The sequence below is a fragment of the Myotis nattereri genome (genome assembly GCF_964212035.1).
Source record: "Myotis nattereri genome assembly, chromosome: 13".
In the NCBI taxonomy this organism is placed as follows: domain Eukaryota; kingdom Metazoa; phylum Chordata; class Mammalia; order Chiroptera; family Vespertilionidae; genus Myotis; species Myotis nattereri.
Genome location: NC_138088.1, coordinates 40721756 through 40736214, shown reverse-complemented (window position 1 = coordinate 40736214; position 14459 = coordinate 40721756). Strand labels below are relative to the sequence as shown.

The following is a 14459-nucleotide window of genomic DNA, read 5'->3' as shown; positions in this document are numbered from 1 at the left end:
TGTCTGTTCCAGGGGCCTCTGCAGGAGGTATAGGGTCTTCCTTCAATAGGAGTCTCAGGAAGCCAGTGGAAGGGCCAGAGTACATTGCCAAGCTCAGATGACGACACCAGCTCGGACTGATCGTCCTTTTCTTCTGTTTCCCTGTCAGGCCTCCCTGACTGGGGACAGCCATGCTTACTGAGAAAGAAAAATACTCCCAACTGGAGGAGCAGCAGGCCTGTACTTGCTCAGCCCGTTTAACTGCCCGTGAACCATGGACACCACAGCTCTGCGGTTCTGTAACATTCGCGTGGCCTGTCCTTCGCTAAACCAGCTTCTCCAAGACTGCCCTCTCTGCTTACATGCACACTTTCCCCCGGGGAAGCACAGGAACAGCTCCCTTTTTGTCTCTGGTCCCCTTGCTGGCAAGCCAACACATGCTCTAAGTTTGTCTGAAATTTTGCTTTAACATCAGCAAGTGAGCAGTGTCTCCAGGATCTGCACACACCTTAGTCCTGAGGGTCTGGCTCAGGGGCTGGAGCCAGAAGCCAGCACCCGCCTGCTGCAGGAACAGACCAGCAGGTAACTAACACCGCCTTCCTGAGATGCCGCCTTCTTCACATCTGTTAGCCCATTTACTCCTCCCAGCAACTGAGGGAGGAGACAGGGCAGGTGGTACCACATCCACCTGAAAGACAAGCAAAGTGGATTCGGAGGTTAAGAGGCTTTTCCTGAAGACCCCTAAGAACACAGGGCCCAGACACTACTGTGCAAAGCTTGCTCCGCTGTACTCCCTGCTGCACCCAGAGCAGCTGGGAGGCCGGGCACCCACCTTCTCCCACACCAGAACCGGTTCCCAGGCTCCACAGAGCTGCAGGGGAACCCAAAGTCATAGCCAGGCAAGAGAGAAGGAAGGAGCAAAAGGCTTTATTGATAAATATGCAGATATGTCTGTACACAGGGACCTGCTGTGGGGCCATGACTGGCTGCAGGCACCCCATGTTTGGGTTACAGCCAGGAGATGGCCCTGGGCAGACCCCTGCCACAGCAGCCCAGCTGTCCAGCCAACCGCCTCATCTCTGCCAATTGTGCTGGGGGCAGGGAGAGGCAAAGGTTGGCCTCAGGCTCCCAGCTCCTGGGGCTCATGAGCAGTCCCCTCCCCTCCAGGGCACTGGCATGGTGCCCAGGGCAGAGTCAGGGGGTAGGGGGAGGGGAGGGAGACAGCAGCTGCTTCAGACCCTGAGCAGAAAACCGAGTGAGCACAGCTGGAAGCACCAGATGACAGATCTGGGCTTCAGGGGCCTCCAGCTGGCCCTCATGGCTCGAACCTGCTGTGGGAGACAGGCAGGGGGGGGGGGGGCCCAGTTTTCCTTTTCTCTGACAAGGTTGGCAAGGCCTGTGTGGCAGCACTGCTTCCTGGGTGCTGGGCACTGGTGGCCCACGGTGGCCATGGGAGGCAGGGTCCCTTTACGGCTCGCCCAGCAGCCAAACAGCAGGGAGGCACCCCTGAAGAAAACATCAGCACTTGAAGGCAGCAGCAGGGAGGGGCCTGGTGCTCTAGCCTGGGGACCTCTCAGCCCCGCAGAGGCCCTCCCTGGCCTCTCTGCCCAGGGGTCCGTAGGCTCCTCAGTCCTGGGGTGGTGGGGGCTGGTTGATGATGACCTGGATGACAAAATCTTTCTGGATCTTGGTTTCCTGGAGCCGCGTGCGGTCTGTGAGCAGCTTCCCAGAGAAGAACCATCGCTGCCAGGACGGCTCGATGCCCTCCTGGGCGTGCAGCTGCCTCTTGAGCTGCCCCACTGTGTCGGGCAGGCTGGCGCTGAGCCTCACGTCCTTGCCCGTGGAGAGGCGCACCTTCAGCGGGAACTCACGACGGACGCTGGGTGTGGGCTCTGGGGGCTCCACACTCTCCTCCTCAGTGTGTTCCAGCAGCAGGTTCACGGGTGGCGACAGGCAGTAGATGGGCAGCTGGTAGCGATTGCCCAGCTCATCGTAGCATTCACAGAGAGTGCCTGTGGGAAAGACAGGGCTATCAGAGTCAGCTTGGGGGCTGAATTATATCCCCACCAAAAATCCCTATGTTAAAGTTCTAAACCCAATGTATTTGGAAATAGGGGCCTATATGAGAGTAATTAAAGTGAAATGAGATCATTTGGGTGGGATCCTGATCTGGCAGAATTAGTGTCATTATAAGAGACACAAGAATGCTCCCGCCCTCTCTCTACCATGTAAGGACAATGCAAGCAGGCGGCCGTCTACCAGCCAGGCAGAGAGCTCTTGCCTAAAACTGATTCCAGCTGGCACCTTGGTCTTGAGCTTCCCAGCCTCAAGAACTGTGAGAAATAAATTTGTTGTTTAATAAGCCATCCAGTCTGTGGTATTTTGTTACAGCAGGCCAAGCAGACTACTACACCTGTCATGGCCACCCACAGTCCCAAGCCCGCCCTTCAGTCATGTGTTCCTGGGTGAGCTTGGAGGAGCTCCAGGTAGAGTCAGGAAGACCTGGGCTGGCATTCTGTCTCTACCAGATACTGGTTTGTACAACCCTGGCAAATTATTTAATTTTCCATTTGTTTATTCAACAACATTGCTGAGCATATGTGCTGGGTTTATAAGAATGAATGAAACAGCACAGGCCCTGCTCTTCATGTCTTGACTTGGGTGGTGTGGGGTGTTATACCTAATGAGCCTCAATTTCCTTGCTTGTACAATGCACTGCATGTAGAAATATATTTACTATGCCCTGAGCACATACTAAGTGCTAGGACTATACTAAATGATGTTAGGGTAGCTCACTGAGTCCTAACAACTGGCCTATGAAGTAGATATCCCCATTAAAGTCACTGAGGCTTTAAATTCGAGAAGCTCCTAGCTCAAGGTCACAAAGCAGGGGAACACTCATGTTAAACCTAGGTCTAAGACTCTAGAGTCCTACCATTACCCCCTCTTTACACAGTCCCACAGGCTGTTATGGATGTAAATGAGATATCTAGTTCAGTGCTCAGCACGTAAGTACCCAACAGAAGGTTGGTCCCTTAGGTGTTCTGGGATCTCAAAGCACCTGAGTAACCCTGAGCCTGCTCTCATCACACTGCTTTGAGGTTTGTGGTGCCTTTCCACTCCCTCACTGGGCAAACAGGGGCTGTGTCTCATTTTTCTTTGTGCCCTCACTCCTGGTCCTGCTCATAGGACTGCTGGATGAACAAGTGGATAGCCACACCCGCCACCCACCAGCTTGGATAGCAACTCCTAGTGCGGCTGACCAGACTCTCCTCCACCATAAACAGCAATGATGGCCCCGTCTCCAGCGGGGACCAAGCCCCAACCCTGCCGCTCACCATGTGGCAGGGTGATGCTGGCTCCATCCAGGATGGCCTGAGCCAGCTCATGGTCATTGGCCTCAGCCGCATAGGCGGCAGCCTTGAGGGCGTCCCAGATCTCCTTGCGGCCCTCGAAGGCAGGTGCTGTGTCCCAGAACTCATCCCGCTTGCTCCGCAGCTGCCCGTCCGTCATGGGGTAGTCGCTCTTCCACTTCAGCCGCTCCTTCTTCAGGGGCTCATTGCGTCCTAGGAGGGACAGAGAGAGATGCTCAGCACCTCTCAAGCCAGGGCTGCCCAGCCCCCTCATGCCCAGGCCAGGACCAGGACCCACTGCCCAGCCCACCCTACCCCATTGCAGTGGCTCCTAAGTATTTAGTCTTTGGACCTATCCTTGGAGTCAGGGAAGAGTCTGGAAACTGCACACACTCAACCTGGGGACGTAAAGTACTTCTATCAGCAAGCATATACTGCTCTTATTGTTGTTACTGCTGTTATGTAACTGATTATAAAGTAGTACATGTTCAGTATTTTTTAAATCTAGAAAGAATACAGATGTGTAAAAATAATAACTGCCACCATTTATGGAGCCAGCTTGTGCCAGACCGAAGGCTAGGCACTTTAGACCAGCGGTCGCCAGCTGGTGGTCCGCGGACCACTGGTGGTCTGTGAGGTACGAAAGGTTGGTGACCGCTGCTTTAGACCCATTATTCACTTGATCCTCAAAATAACCCAACGGCGAGGAAACTAACACCCAGAGAGGTTGTTGTTTGTCTAAGGCCACGCAGGTACCAATTTAACACAAGACGTTCTGACTCCAAGGCCACGCTTTGGCCATGCCTACTCCCTTCTGCCATTGCAGAAAAAGATTCCTCAAGAAGTCCACCATTCAGACATGACCACTGTTGACATCTGGACATATTTCCATCCAGCTTCCTTTTCTCCATTTTTCTCAATATAGTTGAGTTCATATTATTAAATATTTTATATTCTTTGTTATACATAGGATTTAAAATGTTCTCTTGGCAATATACAACTTTCTGTTTATTTCACATTTATATTACTGTCAATGTACCAGTTGTACCAGTTAATAATGCGGATTTTTTCACTAGATGGAGTTACACATATATTGACATATATGCGATTTGATATGTATGCTATTTTGTTGTATTAACAACAAGCTTCAAAACTTCATATGTCAAATTTGCTGAAGGTGTTAACATCATAGATATTTTTACACTTAAAAATGTCGAATTTCGTGCCAAAAAAAGAGCCTTTGCGGGAAGTTTTAATTCATTACTTTATTTTGAAGAAAAGTGCTGCTGAAAGTTATCGTGTACTTCGGGAAGCTTATGGTGACCATGCTCCATCTCAAGATCCTTGTGAGCGCTGGTTTAAACGCTTTAAAAGTGATGATTTCTATGTGAAAGACAAAGAACGTCCAGGTGAACCGAAAAAGTGTGAAGACCAACAATTACAAGCATTACTGGGTGAAGATGCCCATCAAACTCAAAACAACTTGCAGAAAGATTAAACGTTGCTCAGCAAACAATTGCTGATCATTTACAAGCAATGGGAAAGATTTTAAAGGAAGGAAAATGGGTGCCACATCAATTGAACGAAAGACAAATAAATGGGAAACCGAAAAGTCATCAGTAAAATGTTGCTTCACCAGCACGAAAGAAAGTCTTTTTTGCATCGAATTGTGACTGGCGGTTAAAAGTGGGTTTATTTTGAGAATCTCAAATGCACAAAATCATGGGTTGATCCAGGTCTACCATCAGCATTGACTGCAAGGCCAAATTGCTTTAGAAAGAAGACAATGCTCTGCGTTTGGTGGGATCAGGAAGGTGTGGTGTATTATGAGCTTCTAAAACCAGGTGAAACCGTTAATACTGATCACTACAGACAACAAATAATTAATTTGAACCACACTTTGATTGTGAAAGGAACAGAATGTTCCAGAAGACACAGTAAAGTAATTTTGCTTCATGATGACGCACCATCACACACTTCAAAACCAGTTAAAGACACGTTAAAAGATCCTGCCTGGGAAGTATTAACCCACCCACCATATTCATCAGACCTTGCTCCTTCAGATTACATTCCGATGGGTGGCACACGCACTTTCTGAGCAGCACTTCAAAACATACCAAGAAGTGGAAAATTGGGTCTCTGAATGGTTTGCCTCAAACAAGAAAAGTTCTACTAGGACGGTATCCACAAATTACCTGAAAGATGGGGAAATGTGTAGCTAGCGATGGACATTACTTCGAATAAAGCACTTTGGATGTTTCTCTTGAAATTATCGTGTTTTCTTTGATTACAAAATCCGATATTATTAACCAGTACAACTGGTATACTCCCATGATTTAAATTATAAACAATTTTAATGACTTGTTATTCATGTTCCACCATATAGTTACAAAGAATATTTTTTAACATAATCATAACCAATGAACCCAAGAATCCTGCAGCATTTGAAGAAGCAATTCTGTTACATGTCGTTTTTCTTGTCACTTGGCCCCAACTGGCCTCCCAGACAACTCCCGATCACAGTCAGGGCTGAGCAGGAGCACCTCTCACAGGCTTTCGGAGGCTGTCATCCCAAAGCTAAAGGCAGAAGTAGCCACAACAGCGAAGTCTAAAGTACTTGGCTCCCGACCTAGCCGGTTTGGCTCAGTGGAGAAAGCGCTGGCTGGGGACCGAAGGGTCTTGGGTTCAATTCCAGTCAAAGGCATGTACCTCAGGTGTGGCTCGATCCCCAGCCCTGATCGGGGCATGTGCGAAGGCAATAATCGATGTATCTCTCTCACATCAATGTTTCTCTCTGTCTGTCTCTCTTTCTCGTTCTCCCTTCCACTCTCTAAAAATCAAAAGAAAAATGTCCTCAGGTGAGGATTAATAAAGTACTTGTCTCCCACTCTAAGTCAGATCCTGCATGAGAGAGACTGGACTAGAGCTGGGGGCTACCACTAGGCTATCCCCACTGGCCAGGGCAGGAAAGGGGGGCTCTTCAGGGGAAGAGAATGACTTTCACTGTCTACCAACTGTGTGAAAGAACCCCATGTAAGCAGTTTATTTATGTACATTATCCCATTTCATCCTTGCTATTGCCTCAGGTGGCAGGTGTTATTGCTATTTCACAGATGATGGGACAGGCGGAGAGATTAAATGACTTGCCCGAGGTCACACAGTCAGTGACAGAGTGAGGGTTTCACCTCAGGTTAGACTGAATCCACAAAGGTCGGTTTGCAGATACCTTTGCAGGCAGAAAACTCTTGACCAGACTTTTAATTTAAAGTGTCCCTGGGTTAGCAGAAGGAAATGCAAATCTTCTTTGTAGAAAAACAGCCTCAAACCAGGCCTCAAATAATTCCAGAGATAAAGTTCCAAGGAAAAGAAATAATAAGGTCACAGTTTATTGGGGTTTTTAAAAAAATCAAAACATACAAGGAAACAAGGCAATATGAGACAGAGCCAGCACAAATAGCAAACAGAAGAATCACACTCAAAAAATTTCAGATATGGGATTTATCAAACACAGATTATGAAATACTGAGATTAAGAAATAAGAGACTCTTGAAAATATGAACAGGGAAAAGGAGATTATAAAGAATGACCAAGCAGGAATTAAAAGAACCATATAGACTTCCAGAAATGAAAAATATAGTAACTGAAACTTTCTTTTTTAATCCTCACCCAATTAAATTGTCTTTTAGTGAGAGAGGAAGGAGGAGAGAGAAGAGAGGGGAGAGAGAGAGAGAGAGAGAGAGAGAGAGAGAGAGAGAGAGAGAGAGAGAGAGAAAGGGAGAGAAAGGGAGAGGGAGAGAGGAAAACATTTATCGGTTGTCTCCCACATTCACCCTGATTGGGGATCAAACCCATACCTTTTGGTGTACAGGATGATGCTCCAACCAACTGAGCCACCCCACCAGGGCAGATGGTCTTTTTTTTTAAAAAAAAAACAAACAATACTTTCTTTGTTGTTGTGTATATATATATATATATATATATATATATATATATATATATAGATAGATAGATAGATTTCAGAGAGGAAGGGAGAGGGAGAGAGAGATAGAAATGTCAATGATGAGAGGGAATCATCGATTGGCTGCCTCCTGCATGCCCCTACTGGGGATTGAGCCCAAAACCTGGGCATGTGCCCTTAATCAGAATCGAACCCAGGACCCTTCAGTCTACAGGCCAATGCTCTATCCACTGAACCAAACTGGCCAGGGCTCTGACATTTTTAAAACAGAATTTCCAGGAGGATACAATAGGAAGAATGGGGATGAAGCAATATGCAACAAGATCATAAAGATGTCCCATTTTCCTCCAAATTGATCTATATATTAATGAGATTCCAATGAAATTCCTAACTGGGAGGTGTTGTTGTTTTTTCAAGGAACTTGGCAAATTGATTCTAAAATTTATACAGAACAATGATACTCTTAGAGAAAAATAAGGTGGGAAAACTTGCATTATTATTATTGACAGTAATTTTAAAGCTACAGTGAGTGTAGCACTGGAACAAGAATAAATGGGCCAGTGGAATGCAATAGAGAGCCCAGAAATAGACCAAGCATATACAGAAATATGCTTCAAGTAAGAAGGAACATTGAAGATAGGGCATATGTATGCATGTGTATGTTTGTGATAGATGTGAAATAATATTAGAAATATATATATTGGCTCTGCCCCCCATTCCTGTTAGTATTTTGTCTTTGACCCGGTTCCTGACACTGAATTCCTAAAACCCTCATAATTTCCTGAGTGATAGGAATGTCTGATACAGGCCTCCTAAATTGCTTGGAATTTCCTAGGTGACACAGTGTCTTTTTTTTTTTTTTTTTAATTGATTTTGGATAGAGGAAGGGAAAGGGAGAGAGAGATAGTAACATCAATGATGAGAGAGAATCATCGATCGGCACCTCCGGCATGGCCCCTACTGGGGATCCAGCCCACAACCTGGGCATGTGCCCTGACCAGGAATTGAACCATGACCTCCTGGTTCATGGGTCAATGCTCAACCATTGAGCACACCGGCGAGATAAGTGTCTTTTGTTTTAATGAGGAAACTCTTGGTGGGATCCTGGATGAGGGCTGGTCACCAGAAAGATCAAGCCATGATAAACTTGGAATTTTCAGCCATGCCTTCCATTCTCCAGAGCAGGGAGAGGGGGTGTAAATTGAGTTAATAATTGGTGGTGCCTAAGTGGTGAAGCCTCCATAAAAATCCCCGAAGTATGGGCTTTGGAGAGCTTCCATGTTAGTGAACACATCCATGTGATGGGAGGGTGGCCCACCCCCAGTCCAGGGACCAGAAGTTACTATGCTGGAGACCCTTCCAAACCTCACCCTCTGCATCTCTTTACCTGGCTGTTCATTTGTATCCTTTAAAATACCTTTGTAATAAATTGACAACAGTAAGAAAACTGTTTTCCTGGCTTCTGAAAGTCGCTCTAGGAAATTATCAAACCAAAGGAGGGGGTTATGGGAACTTCCAATTTGTAGCCAAGTTGAAAAGAAGTTGTGGGCAACCTGAAGTGGGGGGGGGGACTGAGCCCTTCACCTGTGGGGTCTGTGCTAATTCTGGATAGTAAGAGAATTGAGAATTGTAGGACACCAGTTGGTAGCCACAGAGAATTGGAGAATTGCTTGGTGTGGAAAAACACCCACAAAAACTAGCATCAGAAGTATTCTGTGTGAGCAGCAGAGGAAAAACATGAGTTTTCTTAACATGGACTATTGATGGTGTTGGGACTAAGGGTCTCCATATAGGAGCACATTAAACAAGATCCCTACCTCACACCAACCATAAAAATCAAAGCCAGATCAAATCAAAGGTTTAAGTGTAAAAGACAGAGAAGAGGCACTGGTGAAACAGAAGATTAGTTTTGTCCACGTATTTTTTTTTTTTTTTGGCGGGGGGGCGATGTTTGGCCCAAAGGTGTTTCTGCCTGGATCCTTCTTCATGATTTATGACTCCTTCTCTCTTTGGTCCTTTCATATTGATGACTCCCTAACAAGAGTTTTGATCCAGCAGGATTCACAGTCTTTGTTCAGTGACACCTTCAGAGACTTCTGGGGTGTGGTATGTCTGCCTCTCCACTCAATGACCCGAACCTGGGGGGCTTTGTAACTTCTTGAGTTGACTTGTATTGCTTCCTTCCTCTGTGCCAGAGGTCACTTCTTACTGGTTTCCATCTATGTCTATCTGCTGCTCCTATGGAAAGAGGTTAAATCCAGCTAATGAGCCACTCCTGATCTGCTGAGGGTTTAGAAAGCTTGTCGGCACTGTGAGGTCAAGGGCACCCAGTTCTCTTCTTCCACAGTGAGACAAAGCTGAGCCACCTGGTCATGTGTGAAACACCAGGCACCTGGAGACAGTCCTTTTTGTTTGCTCAAGCTCCAATAAATCTTACCACTACACCTCAAAAAAAAAAAAAGCAGCCAATTCTAAGAAATATGCTTTCTAAAGAAGACACTAGGCTTTGGGGCATCTATTCTTCCTTCTTAGATCCCACCCCCTTTAATGGTAACAGTTTGGTTCTGTTCCTAACAATTATGTTGCTGGACTGATGACTCCAGGACACCAGAAGCGTACTGTGTATTATGCATGCATCGCGCTCTCTCTTTTAAATAAACACAGCCCCGTGGGAGTCACCTTTCAAAGTCATCATCCCAGGAGGCCATGGATACCTTAGGATGCTTTGCTCGAATATCTGGCCTTCAGGGTCCCCTCCCCTCCACATCGACAGCAGCACCCTTTCTTGTCATAGAAGCACTTCTCACCCATGGATGGACACAATGCCTCTCCAAGTATTACAGCATCTGCTGCTACCCAGGATACAATGGTTTAAAAGTTCCTCATCCTGCACTCTGGTCTTTTTAGGCTGAAAGCATCAGAAAATATTAGAATGGGGTGGTGATGGCAGGAAGGGGGAGAGGTTGATGCCAAGAAAAGGACAGCAGGCCTTTGCCAGTGTGCATCCTGTGCACCGGGATGGGGGGAAAAGGGGGATTGCAGGTTCGATTCTCTGTCAGGGTACATATGGGTTTTAGGCTCGATCCCCAGTAGGGGGTGTGCAGGAGGCAGCCGATAGATATTATGCTCTCCTCTTCTCTCTCTCTCTCTCTCTCTCTCTCTCTCTCTCTCTCTCTCTCTCTCTCTCTCTCCCTTCCTCCCTCCCTCCCCTCATGTCCTCTCTCTCTAAGAATCAATTTAAAAATCGTTTTAGAAAAGAAAGAAAAGAGAGCAAGAGCCCAGCCATGCCTTCTCAGCTGGCATTGCATATTGCAGCCAGCAGGGGGCAGCCGCAGCACCTCTGGGCCAGGTGCTGGCTCTTCATCAGTGAGTCAAATACAGCATAAAAATATCCAGCAAAGTCCTCCAGGCCCAAGGCAAGCATGTAAAAGAGACATACCAAAATGCCTGGATCCCTACACAACGATGCTGACAATCAGGCAGAGATACAAACAAAGAAAAGGAAGCTTTTTATCCAAGCATAAAAGCAAATTGATAATTTTAAATTTCATTTAGTTAAAAAGAACGATGTTTTATAGTTAGCGAGTTAAAAAATATGGACATTGGAAAGGATGTGAACACTCTTATATGTTGAACAAATTGGTACAAACTTTTTGGAGGGCATTTGGTATATACCCCAAAACTTTAAAATGTACATCCTGCCCGGCTGGTGTGGCTCAGTGGTTGACCGTTGACCTATGAACCAAGATGTCACCAGTTTGATTCCCAGTCAGGGCATATGCCTGGGTTGTGGGCTTGATCCCCAGTAGGGGGCGTGAAGGAGGCAGCCCATCAATCAATGACTCACATCATTGATGTTTCTATCTTTCTCCCTCTCCCTCCCTCTCTTTCTCTAAAAATCAATAAAAACATATTTTTTAAAAATATGTACATCCCGCCCTAACCAGTTTGGCTCAGTGGATAGAGTGTTGGCCTGGGGACTGAAAGGTCCCAGGTTTGATTCTGGTCAAGGGCACGTACCTTGGTTGTGGGCACATCCCCAGTAGGGAGTGTGCAGGAGGCAGCTGGTCGATGTTTCTCTCTCATCGATGTTTCTCTCTATCCCTCTCCCTTCCTCTCTGTAAAAAATCAATAAAATATATTTTAAAAAAATATGTACATCCCTTTGGCTCAGCTATTTAGTTTCTAAGAATGTATTCTAAGAAAATAATCACAAGTGTGTGGCAAAGGTTTATCTACAAAGCTGTTTAACTCAGCACAGTTTTAAATAGGGGAAAGCTAGGAACAAACTAACTGCACACACCCAGAGAAAGGCTAAATAAAACCTGTACATTCCTGGCAAAAATCTGTGATGGGGTGGAAGGATGCTGGGTAACATAAGGAGATGTTCAGAATACCATGTAAAAAGGTTACTATGTAAAAAGCTTTGTGTGCCCTAACTGGTTTGGCTCAGTGGATAGAGCGTTGGCCTGCGGACTGAAAGGTCCCAGGTTTGATTCCCGTCAAGGGCATGTACCTTGGTTGCGGGCACATCCTCAGCAGGAGGTGTGCAGGAGGCAGCTGATCGATGTTTCTCTCTCATCGATGTTTCTAACTCTCTATCCCTCTCCCTTCCTCTCTGTAAAAAAATCAATAAAATATATTAAAAAAAAAAAAAAAGCTTTGTGCTCCAGCTTTTGTTTCTAAAAATAAATAAATAAAATCATGTATTAAAAGACTGGAAGGACTTATACCGAAATGCTAACTGGCTATATCTGATTGGCAGTTTTAGGGGGGTAGGGGGGATTGCTTATATTTTCCAAGTTTTTTACAACATGCATTTGTTACTAATAAGAATAATACAATGAAAGTTGCTAACAAGGAAAAAGGGTACATAAAGTCCCGGTGGAAAAGCAGGACGAGTTTGGAGAGCGAGTGAGGGGGTTTGAGGGTGGCGAGGATCCGGAAAGCTCAAGGTCAACAGCCTCTAAGATTTCAGTTGCTGGCAGCTCTGAGTGACTCTGTCCAGGGCCAGGACAGGCTCTGCTGGTTTCAGCAGCAGGAGCATCTAGTGGCTTCTACTTAAGTCTTCACCTGTCCTAGATAAGTTCCAGGTCAAAGACAGAGTAACAGAAATGATTCTTATCCCTAATGAAGTTGACAAAAGAGAAATTTAAAAAACAAAAGATCATTCTGTAGTCAAGAATGTACTGGGAGGCACAAAACACCCACGAAAATGGTGAGCTTCTGTGATTGTGATGGGCAAGGAACAGCAAAGATGTTTGTGACTGAGCAGAGAACGTATGTTTCTGAGTAGAGGCAAAAGCTGCGGTCTTGAAGGTTGTCCAAAATACCACCTGCATGAGGATCTCCTGGAGTGCTGATTAGGAAGGCAGCTTCCAGGGCCCACTCATACTCACTAAACCGGAGTTGTAGGGGCTGGGCTGTGGTATGTAAAGATTCTGATTCAAAAAGCACCTTGAAAACACAGCAAGACAGAAGTGGAAATGGCAGGCTCTTCCAAACGTTCACGTAAGTTCGTTCAACAGACCACCTCCAAAGTTGCTGCTGAGAGCAGATTTGGAGAATAAAGAGGCAAGACAGCAAGAGGACACACTGTCTGGGTTGGGGGAGGATAATGATGGTAGACGCTGTGGTCTGGCCTCGATAATGAATGGTGTCTGGCCATACCACCCCAAGGGAGGGCACTTGAAAGAAGAGTGGGAGAGAGAACTCTAAACGCCTTTGCAACATGCCTAGAGCTGGTGTGCGTCTCTGAGCGTGCATGTGTGTGTGTGCGTGTGTATCTGTACTCCCAATACCTGATTCACTCTGCTGAATTCAGAGTGACTACACCAAAGAGGGGATCCTCAAAAATCCACAGAAATTGACAGGCCCTGGCTGCTTCCCTCTGAATAGCCCACGGCCTCCAGCACAGTTGGTCCAGTGCAGGTTTTCAGCAAGTTGTCTGCCGAGTTGAAAATGGAACTGACACAGGCACTGTGAACGTGAATGGGGTGGAGAGCATGGTGGAGGAATTACAACTGAGAGCAGAAGTGGGCAGACAGGGGAAAAGTGCATGAGGGAGAAGTCAAGCAGTCCCTTCACTTCTTGATCTCGGGCCCAAGAGAGCCTTATTGTGGTGTCAGGGACTGGCACAACTGAGCCACTGAGATGTGACACTAATTCTAAGACCAGCCAAGGGAACCAGAGATTTCCCATGACAATAAATCCACTCAAGCCAGGAGACGGCCCTATTTATACCTGCAACAATCCCTAAGCTCTATTTTCACACTCAGTTACCAAGCTCCATCCCCAAGCCCCTACTCCAGGGACAGGGCCAACAATGTCCTCCCCAGGAGTACTGGTTATGTGACAAGTCTGGCCTTGCTCTAGCTGGTGTGAGAGATGAGGCTCCAGGGGAAAAAAGGCAGGGACAAGGGCCTGCCCATCCCAACAGCCTGGGCTGCATGAGCCTGTTGGCCTAGATGCAGACTCCATTCACTCCTTTTCCCCTCCCACCCTGGTAGTCTCAGCTGGAATGCAGAAGACTGGAGGGTGTGGCTGAGCATGGCACCTGGCGAAGGGGCTAAGTGGTCAGGAAGACTAGCAGGCCCTAAGGAGGATCAGCCCCGCTGGGGAGAGTACAGCCAGAGGAAGTGAAGCCCAGGTAATCCCTTCAGGAAGCATGGTATTTATAGTTAGACTTAGCCCAGAATGACCCTCAGAGCCTAGGTAACCTTCAAAGGGAAAAGTGCTGGCCCAGCTTCTCTCAGCTGGGGCCTCTTCACAGTGCGTGGGCCCTTCTTCCCCATTCATTCCCTCTGGCCCATCTCCAGAGTTCAGGGAGAGAAAGAGGTGGAGCCAGTTGCTAAGTGACAAGCCAGGCTTCCTAAACTGCATCCCCTCACAGGGCACACGTTGCGTTCCAGGTGGCCCAGGGCAGCTGAAGGACTCGACTCCAGGTTTCTCTGGGAGCTCTGTACTCAGCTCTGTGATGACACTCAGTCCAGGGCAACTGCAATTCTGGGCAATGATCTCGTTTGTCCCCCTGAGGCTGGGACCACCCCTAGTTCATCTTTGGGGTCCTGGAGACAGGCTCGGGGCCTGGCATGCAGCAGGACTCAAGAACTATTTGCTGAATGAATGAGAGAGTGAATGAAGTGAGCAGGCAGTTTAGGAAAAGGGGG

General features: G+C 47.0%; 1 protein-coding gene across 1 annotated transcript in view; it reads right to left on the bottom strand.

The window, feature by feature from the left end:
- Positions 1 to 887: 887 nt before the first annotated feature.
- The window catches only part of UBTD1 (ubiquitin domain containing 1), a 58350-nt gene continuing 44778 nt past the window's right edge, over positions 888 to 14459 (bottom strand). The window contains exons 2-3 of the mRNA XM_081105340.1: positions 3318 to 3545; positions 888 to 1991 (exon numbers count right to left, since the gene is read on the bottom strand). Coding sequence (XP_080961466.1) covers positions 1606 to 1991; positions 3318 to 3545 — 614 coding nt within the window. The 3' untranslated portion in view covers positions 888 to 1605. The remainder of the gene's footprint in view (positions 1992 to 3317; positions 3546 to 14459) is intronic.